Source organism: Acomys minous, assembly GCF_964271855.1.
Source record: "Acomys minous genome assembly, chromosome: 20".
In the NCBI taxonomy this organism is placed as follows: domain Eukaryota; kingdom Metazoa; phylum Chordata; class Mammalia; order Rodentia; family Muridae; genus Acomys; species Acomys minous.
In genome coordinates, this window is record NC_140502.1 from 633,176 (window position 1) to 644,518 (window position 11,343).

The 11,343-nt window shown below is 42.9% G+C and overlaps 1 protein-coding gene across 1 annotated transcript; it reads left to right on the forward strand.

Annotated features, from left to right (window-relative positions):
- Positions 1 to 1,133: 1,133 nt before the first annotated feature.
- LOC311591262 (replication factor C subunit 3-like) lies at positions 1,134 to 6,600 on the forward strand (the record flags this gene model as incomplete). Its single annotated transcript, XM_084770697.1, has 4 exons — positions 1,134 to 1,174; positions 1,252 to 1,350; positions 4,306 to 4,375; positions 6,319 to 6,600. 4 exons carry the CDS (start codon positions 1,134 to 1,136, stop codon positions 6,508 to 6,510), a joined length of 402 nt encoding a protein of 133 aa, XP_084626823.1. The 3' UTR covers positions 6,511 to 6,600.
- Between the last annotated feature and the right edge of the window lie 4,743 nt (positions 6,601 to 11,343).

Consider the following 11,343-nt stretch of genomic DNA (forward strand, 5'->3'; position numbering starts at 1 on the left):
GTACCACAAACTAGCTTAAGGGAGGGTGGATTTATTTGAAGGGAGAGAGAGGAGGGAGGGAGGGAGAGAGACAGACAGACAGACTATTGAGATATATTGATTTTGAGAAATAGAAATAGCAAGTTTTCTGATAAAATACACTTCACCAACTTGAGTCCTGAGTTTGAAGTAATTTCAGAAGGTTTAGTCTGTGGTCAGTGGACTGTGTCTTTAAGTCCATCGTGCAGCAGAAAAGTTATAGGGGTGGGGTGTAAGTGTATGAAGGAGGAACTTCCTCTGTCAGTGGAGGGGTAGCAGAGCTAGAGGCAGGAAGGAACCAGGCACATTTATGCCCAACGATCCACTCCAGTACCACAGTCTACCTCTTGTAGGCAGGCCCTACTCCCTTACATTTCCAGAACATCCCAAACACAGCACCATCTGAGCACTTAAGTCTGTAGGGACATGGCACATTCAAACTGACATGGGACTTCTTTTACAAGATGGCAAATCAGAGTTTGACTGTAAAACAGTAAGGTAATAATTTGACCTGTGAAAGCAAATAGCCCACAAACATGCAGGGTGTATTTCAAATTAGTGGAAAGAATGAGACAGCATAGCTGGTCATCTACTGGAGGAAAGTAAAGATGAATGCTGTGTCATACAGCTATGATATAAAGACTTATGATGAAATACTGTCTTAGAATGACATGTCTTAGACTCTGTGAGCTCCCCATGGGCAGGGAAGCCATGGAGAACATGGAAACTACAGAAAAGATGTGGCTGTTTAGTGCATGTGGCTTTACGTCTGTAAGACGGGATAAGCTGAATTAGCAGAGAGTGATTGGCATAAAGTATTCTATTAAACAGCAGGAAGATAACTTGGTCAAAACCAACAAGTAATCACAGTGCAGTGTGAGTGGCCAGTGACGAGTAACTGGAGCTTTGGAGTGGCCCAGCAGTGTGAGTCTGTTCTGTATTAGAAAACAGCAAGATCAGAATCCAGTCAGTGAAACTGAATAGCCAGACATGTTAGATTCTTTCAGCTGATGGGGCTGTAGTCAGGGGACACAGATATACAGAGTGTCAACAGAGTGAAAATCCATATGGGTAATTAGCTGTAGACTGTGCATGTTATGAGTTGATATACAGTCATGGCCTCCAGCAGTATGTGTGAAGCTTGCAGAGTGCAGCAGTGAGTGGGGCTGTTACCACAGGGAGCGTTCTGGGACATGGGAGTGTCTTGTTCATTGATTTCTTTTTGTTTCACAGATACCCTTTTACTGAAGACCAAAAAATCCCCGAGACAGACTGGGAGGTGTATCTGAAGGAGACTGCCAATGCTATTGTCAGTCAGCAGACGCCACAAAGGTAAAACAGTGTGAGGGAGGCAGAGATACCATGACATTTACAAGTATAAGCTAATCTTGAGCCTTATTTGAAAGGAAAAAAACCAGCACTTAAGATCTAAAATATAGTAGCCAAAGTACTTAGTGTGGTTTTCCGTGATCTGTCAACATATAAAATTGAACCATACTTAATAAATTTTGGACTGTTTTCTTTTTTGTTCCAGAATGTTCAGTAGCTTAGTTTTAGTCCACAGCATGGATTCCCTAGTGTGGTTAGATTGAATGAACAATCGTAATTGCTGTACTTGCTTTGAAATTGACGCAGAATGTGCTAGAAAGACACTGTGCTTCCAGCTCTCATCCTAATTTAACCAAACATCCTAGGCAGGTGCCTTCACCTTAGGTTCCCAGCCTTTTCATTTGCTGTTCTGCAAGGGTACTTGTGCTTTGTTACAGAGAACAAAGAGTTTGTGCGATACAGCTCTGGAACTAGAAACACGCCATGTCCAAGGATAGAGTCTGGGAAGAGAAGTACAAAGCACTTAGAAAACTTCATTTTGTCATGAATTCTAAAGTTGTTCTTGCTGGGTCCGCCTGTGGGTCTGTTACTCACAGTGTACAGTACTGAGCATGCCTCCATTGCTAGTTTGCCTTATGGCAGCTTGACTAAGACAGTCTCTTTATCTGAACAACTTGGTCAGGTTTGAAGTTCCCTTGTTACCTCAGTATAGCATTTCTTCAGGCTCGTGGGAGCACAGCCTCAGCCTTGGGCCTTAGGGGTAGTTGATCATTTTAAGTGCAGAATAGACCTGAGTGCCGGCACCAGAGAGAAACCTGACTGTCCTGCTTGAGATGAAAGTCTTGGTGAGAGCAGCGAGCACTTCTCTTGTCGGTTGTGTCTGATGAGTTAGGGTTTTACAGGCCTCTTACCAGCATCACTCAGTGGAGCTGGGTAGTGAGATATCCTGGGTACTCCTGTGCATTGAAGCCGGGCAGTGAGGCATCCTGGGTACTCCTGTGCAGTGGAGCCGGGCAGTGAGGCATCCTGGGTACTCCTGTGCAGTGGAGCTGGGCAGTGAGGCATCCTGGGTACTCCTGTGCAGTGGAGCCGGGCAGTGAGGCATCCTGGGTACCCTGTGCAGTGGAGCCGGGCAGTGAGGCATCCTGGGTACTCCTGTGCAGTGGAGCCGGGCAGTGAGGCATCCTGGGTACCCTGTGCAGTGGAGCCGGGCAGTGAGGCATCCTGGGTACTCCTGTGCAGTGGAGCTGGGCAGTGAGGCATCCTGGGTACTCCTGTGCAGTGGAGCCGGGCAGTGAGGCATCCTGGGTACTCCTGTGCAGTGCAGCCGGGCAGTGAGGCATCCTGGGTACTCCTGTGCAGTGGAGCTGGGCAGTGAGGCATCCTGGGTACTCCTGTGCAGTGGAGCCGGGCAGTGAGGCAGTGAGGCATCCTGGGTACTCCTGTACAGTGGAGCTGGGCAGTGAGGCATCCTGGGTACTCCTGTGCATTGAAGCTGGGCAGTGAGGTATCCTGGGTACTCCTGTGCAATGGAGCCGGGCAGTGAGGCATCCTGGGTACTCCTGTGCAGTGGAGCCGGGCAGTGTGGCATCCTGGGTACTCCTGTGCAGTGGAGCCGGGCAGTGAGGCATCCTGGGTACTCCTGTGCATTGAAGCCGGGCAGTGAGGCATCCTGGGTACTCCTGTGCAGTGGAGCCGGGCAGTGAGGCATCCTGGGTACTCCTGTGCAGTGGAGCCGGGCAGTGAGGTATCCTGGGTACTCCTGTGTAGTGGAGCCGGGCAGTGAGGCATCCTGGGTACTCCTGTGCAGTGGAGCCAGGCAGTGAGGCATCCTGGGTACTCCTGTACTATACTCTGCCTGTGGGATGGAAAGGAGCTTGAATGTCTACTTTTAAGAAAACTTTTAAATACCTATCTTGATTGACATGGAGTGGAATCGGCAGTAGCTTACTGAGAACTGTGGGTAGTTGTTTTCACTTTTGGTCAGAACCTTGGGGGAATATTGTTGTTTATTCTTGTTCTGACATGCATTTCCTTCACCCACTCCTGAAAGTGTCGTCAGGAAGGCTTGAGTTAAGGGTTCACAGGTTTGGCCCCCTTGTTGGCTTAGCTTGGCTGTGCTTCCCTGGGAGCTCTGGCCTGTCCCTTCTATACTAGGCAGCTTGTGTCCCTGCTGTGTTGTTTATATACTTTTTGCTCATATCCCCTCATCACTTGGGTGATTGACGGTGGCTGTCTAGTCTTCACAGCCACTCTGGATACTTAAGGCGTACAATTCAGTTGTGTGTAGAGAAGATGCATTAACATAGCGCTTGGTGTATCAGTAAAGTGAGTGTTTTCAGGACCTGATGTGAATGAGCTTTACATTTCAAGGTTGTTTTTCTTCTTAAAGTTATTATCTATCTCTCTGAATATGTGTGTATACAGCCATGACTGTGTCAGTATCTGGAGGTCAGAGAATGACTTCCGGGAGTCCATTGTCTCCCTCCACCATGGGTTCTAAGGGATCAAACTCAGGTCCTCAGGTTTGTACAAGACACAGATTATTCACCAAACTTGTCAGGCCCTGGAATCTTGATTTCTCTCTAGTAGTCTTGTGAGTGATATAATAGCCCTTATTATAAATACCTATTGTTAAAAAGGTATGAAAAAAAAAACTTTTTAAAAAATGAGTTGGTCCATGACCATGGTGGTGTATCCTAGGAGGCTGAGGGTGGAAGATTGCTCCTGATTCAAAGCCAGCATGAGCTACACAGTGAGGTCCAGGCCACTTGGGCCACAGAATGAGACTGTCTGAAAAGACAAACTAAAGTAGGTGGGGCTTGGGCTGTCTCTCCTTCATACAGCACAAGCCATCAAGGTGATATAGCAAGTAAGAAAATGGACCTGTACTGGCTGGTGTGTTAAAATTGCTTCTTACTTTTTATCACAAAGTAGCAATTTCTTTGTTTTATATAGGCTCCTTGAAGTCCGTGGGAGGCTCTATGAGCTTCTAACTCATTGTATTCCTCCTGAGATAATAATGAAGGTAAGTAGCCCTGTTTTACGTCCTGAACTTTTATAACTGTAAGCTGGACACTGGCTGCGTGATCACAAAACTTTTGAAATGCTGAGATATATCATTATTGCTAGCATTTCAGTAATCCTGTGCATTAGGGAAGCACTGAAGAAGGAAGGGAGGACCCCAGTGTGACAGTAATCCTGTGCATTAGGGGAGCACTGAAGAAGGAAGGGAGGACCCCAGTGTGACAGTAATCCTGTGGATTAGGGGAGCACTGAAGAAGGAAGGGAGGACCCCAGTGTGACAGTAATCCTGTGGATTAGGGGAGCACTGAAGAAGGAAAGGAGGACCCCAGTGTGACAGTAATCCTGTGCATTAGGGGAGCACTGAAGAAGGAAAGGAGGACCCCAGTGTGACAGTAATCCTGTGCATTAGGGGAGCACTGAAGAAGGAAGGGAGGACCCCAGTGTGACAGTAATCCTGTGCATTAGGGGAGCACTGAAGAAGGAAAGGAGGACCCCAGTGTGACAGTAATCCTGTGCATTAGGGGAGCACTGAAGAAGGAAGGGAGGACCCCAGTGTGACAGTATGTGATAGAGAGTGATAAGGGGGACAAGTGAAGAAGATTTCAGAGTGTTGTGAGTCTTTAGAGGAAGGAAAGGGGGATAATAATAATGGAAGTGAGCTATGCACAGTATGGACAGCTGCTCAGGGAAAGGCCCTCCTCAGCTGACACATGGAAGAATGAGACTGAAGACAGGTACAGTCTAGGCCTTATAGGATTGGCCTACTGGCCACTTGGCTAAGTTTACTGATTTTGGATATTGGGGCATTTGTGGGATTTTGTTTGTTTCTGTCAAAATTGCACAGTAATGTGAACAAAATTAAATGATACTGAAAAGGCAGAGAAAAATGTGCTCTCTTACATACAGGAGTTAATGCTGTGAATAGATTTCTGTTCTTTTCACCTAGTAACAAGTGCTGTGTGTGCGTGCGTGCATGGGTGTTACTAGTGTATAGTCTGTTCATTCTATTGAGTTTTCATTCAACAGTATAGGATAAATGATACCTCATTGTATGACCATGTCAATTTCTTGAAGATGAGCTTTATTGGTGAAAATTTGGATTGTCTATAGATTATTATTATTTTTATAATGACTGTGGCAGTAACTACCTTTGTGCTTAGATCCTTGCACTCCTATGCAACTGCGTATAGCTGCTCTCAAGTTATGTTAGGTTTCTTCCTGGTAAACACATTATAAGTTGAACATGTTATGTCTCAGAATGGCATAGCTAGATACTGTGGCCACACCTCTAGCTCCAGCCACTGGGATGAAGTATAAGGATATTTTGAGCACATCAACCTGGGCAACAGTGAGACTTGGTCTCTTAGCACCACTTTACTTGCCCATCAGCAGCACAGGTTAGTGATGATATGCTGTAGGGTATTGACTGTTGTCATCAGGATTATGTGGTACTGGCATTGCTCCCTGCTTGGCACCAGGGTCTCAAGAGAATATTATAGTACATATTTCTAGTATGGAAAAAGAGTATGTGTGCATTTATAATTTATATATGTATATATATTCTTAAATACATATGAACAACCTGCTCAGTCTGCATACTGTCACTTGTATTAATATACAGTTTCTGCTGCATGTACTTTTATTTTGCATTATCAGTAAAGCCAAAACCTCATGCTGTGGCAAGGGGCTTTCTGTGTTTGACAATGGAAGACCTTGAATAAGTACCAGGTTTTGTTACACATGTTGGTTTTAGGTTTTTTGGCTTTGATTCACACAAATGAAGTAACATCTTTCTCTTATACATATATACATATGCTTGTATATATTCACCTGCATATACATATAAAAACTATATTAAAGCTTTACCTTTTGTGAGTGAGAGGCATAAGCAGGTTTGGCTATTTTCCTCATGATTGCGCTTTATGTCACCCTCACTTCCTGTAGGGCCTACTTTCAGAACTCTTACATAACTGTGATGGGCAGCTGAAAGGGGAAGTGGCACAGATGGCAGCCTATTATGAGCATCGACTACAGCTGGGCAGCAAAGCCATTTACCATTTGGAAGCATTTGTGGCCAAGTTTATGGCACTTTATAAGAAGTTCATGGAGAATGGACTGAAAGGCATGATGTTCTGACTCAGCCAACAGGTCTTCCAAACACCTCAGAGATTGGGTTTATGTACATTTATGCTGGGCTGTCGGTACAATAAACTAGCTTTACTTATGGATTGTTATTGTTGTTTTAATTCTCTCCTAAGTATAAATCTCATTTTTAAAATTTTTATGTGTATGAATGTTTGCATTGTGATTATGTGTGCTTGTGTACCATGTGAATGCCTGGTGCCTCAAGAGGCCAAAGAGGGTCTTGAATCCCCTGGAACTGGAGTTATAGATCGTGTGACTACCATGTACATACTGAGAACCAAACCAGTACTTTTTATCCCCTGAGCCATCTCTATAGCCCCTGAACTATAAAAGACATCCATGATCTTGTTCTTAGTGTTGTGGTATATTGGTTGAAAGGTGATCCTGTAACAAAAATGGGTGTAAGTCTAGAAGGTGGACACTGAAATTTCCGGATCCCTGTGATACTTGACAGTGAATTACACAGAGACCATTGTACAGAGTTCACATAACTCACAGGACCTCTTTAGAACATGTTTCCTTGGCTGCATGAAGCTTAGGGAGGTTATGAGCTGCCAGTCTTTCTCTCCTGGAAGCCTTTCTTAGGTTAGTCTCTGAATTTCCAGCTTCCAACCAGACATTGCAGAAAATACTCAATTCTTCTAGACTGTTTTCTATTCCTTAAGTCTTGTAAAGAGTTTTGGTCATAAGAATAATGTAACACTTTGGACCAAAGATTTATCCTACTAGTCCTGCTCTGGAGGATGAGCACTCTCCACAGCCATCTTGCCCTTGCCCTTGGTGCCATGGTGAACAGATAGGAAGGTGGCCCAGACACTAAAAAACCTGCATGCTGACTATCAGGAGCTTGGCTTCTTTGAATTGTCAGGAAAGTTATAGTGGGATCTCTTCAGGGACAGGGCTCCTAGGTATCCCAGGACATAGTAAAAAGCAATTGATTGATCCTTGTTGACTATGATAATTTTTCAACACAGGAACCTCTCTCACCTTAAGGTGAATAAGACTATTCTGGAGCCAAATACAAGAGACTATCGCCCTGAAACATGGATTTGGGTCGTTCCAAGTTCCACATTCCAATGTGGAAGCAGTAGTATTTATAGTATACTGCTATTCAGTATAGTATATACTGTATATTCAGTATAGTAAGTGCTATTCAGTTAGATGTTAGACAAGTGGGTTATGGCAATGTGTAGAAAACTCAAGCTATTGGCCACAGATGCTTTCAGGTGGAAATCTTAACATTGGGCCTGGTAGAAGCTTGTGTTCTAATGAACACATTCCTAAAGGTATTCATTAGTCATAGGACATTGGGCCAACAAAAGAGGTGGGCAAGGAATGGCTAGTAGGGGCTAAAAATAGCCCAAGATACAATTGTTATTCGGTTGTGGGCATTCCAACATCTTCACATAACTACAGTTCTGTGGGAAGGATTGTAAGCTTTGTCACAGGTGAAAGCAGTCTTGGTGGGCTTTGCCCTTGGACTTTGATACTCCCCGAGATTAACCGTGAGGTAGGGTGGAGCCATCCTGGGCTTGGAATTCAGGAAGCACACCTGGGGACTCCTCTCGGATTATTGTGTTTCTAATCATCTAATCGACCCTGATGGGAGGAGACCCTTGCACCTGAGAGACAGGTAGGACGAGAGGAGGGAGCAGGTTTGGAGGGAGCAGCTCAAGTGCTCATGGATTGGCAAAAGGATCAATGAACAGGCCGGACCAGCGCGCAGGTCAGAGAAACCTAGTGACCCATCCCATAGAACAGATAGCGGAAGGTTCACTCTTGTTTCCCTTTAACCTTTTTCTCCCTCTTGTGTAAGATAGTTGGGTTGTATAATAAAGTTTAATCGTTAAGAAACAGAGCCAACACAGTTCTAATTGGTCAGTCAGACTTTGTACACATAGCTTCCTCCTCGGAATTCTCATTCATGCGATGAGGTAGGCGGTCAGGTTCAGGGTGTGCCACACTGTCAAAACAGATCCTACCACCAAATTCCACAGATAAGTTGAATAAAAGAACAGATGAAGATGACAGGTGATTGATAACCAGCAAACACTTCAGTGTTATTGCTGCTTTTAGAAACTTGAAGGCTATGATTTTAGTAATATTCCCCATCCCATACCCCCAAAATAAATAATAGAAAAAGCCACAGTGAATACAAGTCCAAATGTTACTTGCTGGGTGATGCAGATGACCCTACTGCAGTAGTGAGGAGTACATAGAAGAAGGGGCAGCAGAAGGTAGTCAAGATACAGCTTAGAGCTCTGGTTTGCCCTGGACAGCCAGTGGGTCTTAGTTCTATACAAAGTGATGTGAAGCCACAGCTGTGAAGACCAGTGGATCCTCAAAGGTGAGACAGATCATTTGTTTGGGGTTAATCTCATGGTTGAGGTACTCTTAAATTGGGCACTTGTATTTCATAAAGAAGAAATTTTCAGGCTTTATGTTTCAAGAAATGGCTATCATTAATGAAATGATTGAAATGTCTATCATTAATAAAAATATCAAAGAAAATGCAGGAGGAATGCATATGGATGCAGTGGTACATGTCTGTACACACAGAGATCCCATTAAAGCATGAAACCAGAAGCTATAATGTACACAAAGGAACTGTAAGTTAAAAAACAAAACAAAACAACAACCCTGATACAACATTATGAGACAAAGAACGTACAAATGGCCATCTATCGCTGGGCATGGGGCCTACCTTGAAGCATGATTTGTTGCTCCGGTGAGACTCCCTTGGAGAAAGCTAAGGCCTTATTTTTAAGTGTTTATCTCCTTTGGCTCTTAACACTCTGCCACAGAATTCCCTGACCCCTTAAGGGAAGCATTATTGACTGGTTGTCGGTCTCTGTATTTGTTCCCATCTGCTACAGGAGGAGTTTTCTCTGATGATGGCTGAACAAGGCACGGATCTGTGAATATAGCAGAATAAGTCATATTGCTATGTTCCTTCAGCAGAACTGTAGTATTTAGATTTCTCTTTATCCCTGACCTATCTAGTTTCGGGTTCTTGGCCACCCAAACTGTATTGGATATAAGTTCCTTCTCATGGAGTGGGGCCTTAAATCCAATCAGATATTAGTTGGTCACTTAACACAACTTTTGTGCCACCACTCCACCAGAAAATCTTGTAGACAAAACACCATTGTAGAGTAAAGGGAGTGTGGCTGGATTGGTGTTTGGTTTTCTTTTCTAGGAGCATGCAGAGTAGCTTTTAGTATCATAAACAGTAGTCCATAGGGGTAGACACCAGCTCAGATTCTCTATGTTCAGTGAGTTGCTTAGGTGTTGTCCTCAGCAGCAGGGTCTTACCAACAGGTTGTGTAGCCTGAGTTGTTTGGTGGTTTCTATGGCACCCTTTGGTGAAACCTCGATTAGGTTTAATTCATTTTCAGTACAGGAAGATTCATTATGTGATGAAAGATATCCAGTTGGGGCTTTTTCTCTCACCCATTATTTGTTGGTTTCCTTTAGATGATCTTCAGATTTGTATACATTTTCTTAAGCTTCTACTGTATTAGGTTTACATACAGCCTCTCAAATAATATTTGGTTTTAGCTGTCTTTCCCCTTAGTCCCTTCCCAACTTCCCTGTCCCCTGTTTGACCCTCCCATTAAAGTCTCTCTCCCACTCCATTCATCTATCTATAACTATTCTATTTTCCCTAGGGAGATCTGTCTTGCTCTCCAGTCCCTTTGTCTATACTTAATCCCTGTTGTTGCACAGATTATAGCTTGGTCATCAATGATTTAATGGCAAATATCTACATACAACTGAATGCGTACCATATTTATCTTTCTGGGTCCGAGGTTCCTCACTCAGGATGACTTTCCCTCTAGCAACATTCATTTATCTATGAATTTCATTTATTTTTAACAGCTGAGTAATGATCCATTGTGTAAAATGTACAACATTTCCTTTATCCACTCATCCATTAATGGACATCTAGGTTGTTTCCAGTTTTTGGCTGTTTTGAGTTGAACAACAAATATGGTTGAGTAATTGTATAGTTTTAAAATAAATACAAAAAGAAAGAAATGAACCTGCAACTAAACCTTAAAAACTGTTTTATTTATTTTTATCATTCTCTTTCCTACTGATTTGTATATAGATGAACCTTTTGTAGAAGGATTTTTTTTTTTTACATTTTTCTTATTTTGTGTTGATTCTTTTAAATTTTTGTATTAAAAACCAAATCAGGTCAATTCTATTGATTTGTGTTTTGAATGGAATTGTATTAATTCATTTGGAGAAATTGATATTTTCATTGTTTTGTTGCAAAATAGGATGTGTTTTCAATACATTCAATCATTTACTCTTAAAAACATGGTTTCCTAATGTTGCAGAACAGGGTAACCTGGAGAAGGCAATGTGAATCCTAGCATATACAAATATGAAGATCGTCATAGAAAATAGAAAAACAGTGTAACTCTTTTCTCATCTGGGCTACATGAAACAAACTGAGAATGCTTAAGAGAAGCCCAAAATATACAAACATAGTAGTAGATTCAATGTAAATGTCCTAGAAAGTGCCAGAGCTCATGGTCTAGCAATTTTGGGACATGTGATTTTTCCCTAAACCAACTAACCCTCTTCCATTCTCTGGAGTGCTTTTGCTTTTTTAAATTAAATACTTCTATATCTATTTCTAACCTGGTGTCTATTCCAACTCATTGTCTTGGGACATGAGAACCTGGACATGGGTGCCTTACAAGCTCAAGCCCATGCCTTTGACAGTGATCCACTTTTAAAAGCTAGCGCATTGTACATATTTCAAGGTTCATACATGATAAAGTATTCCACTTTTAAAAAATTATCTAT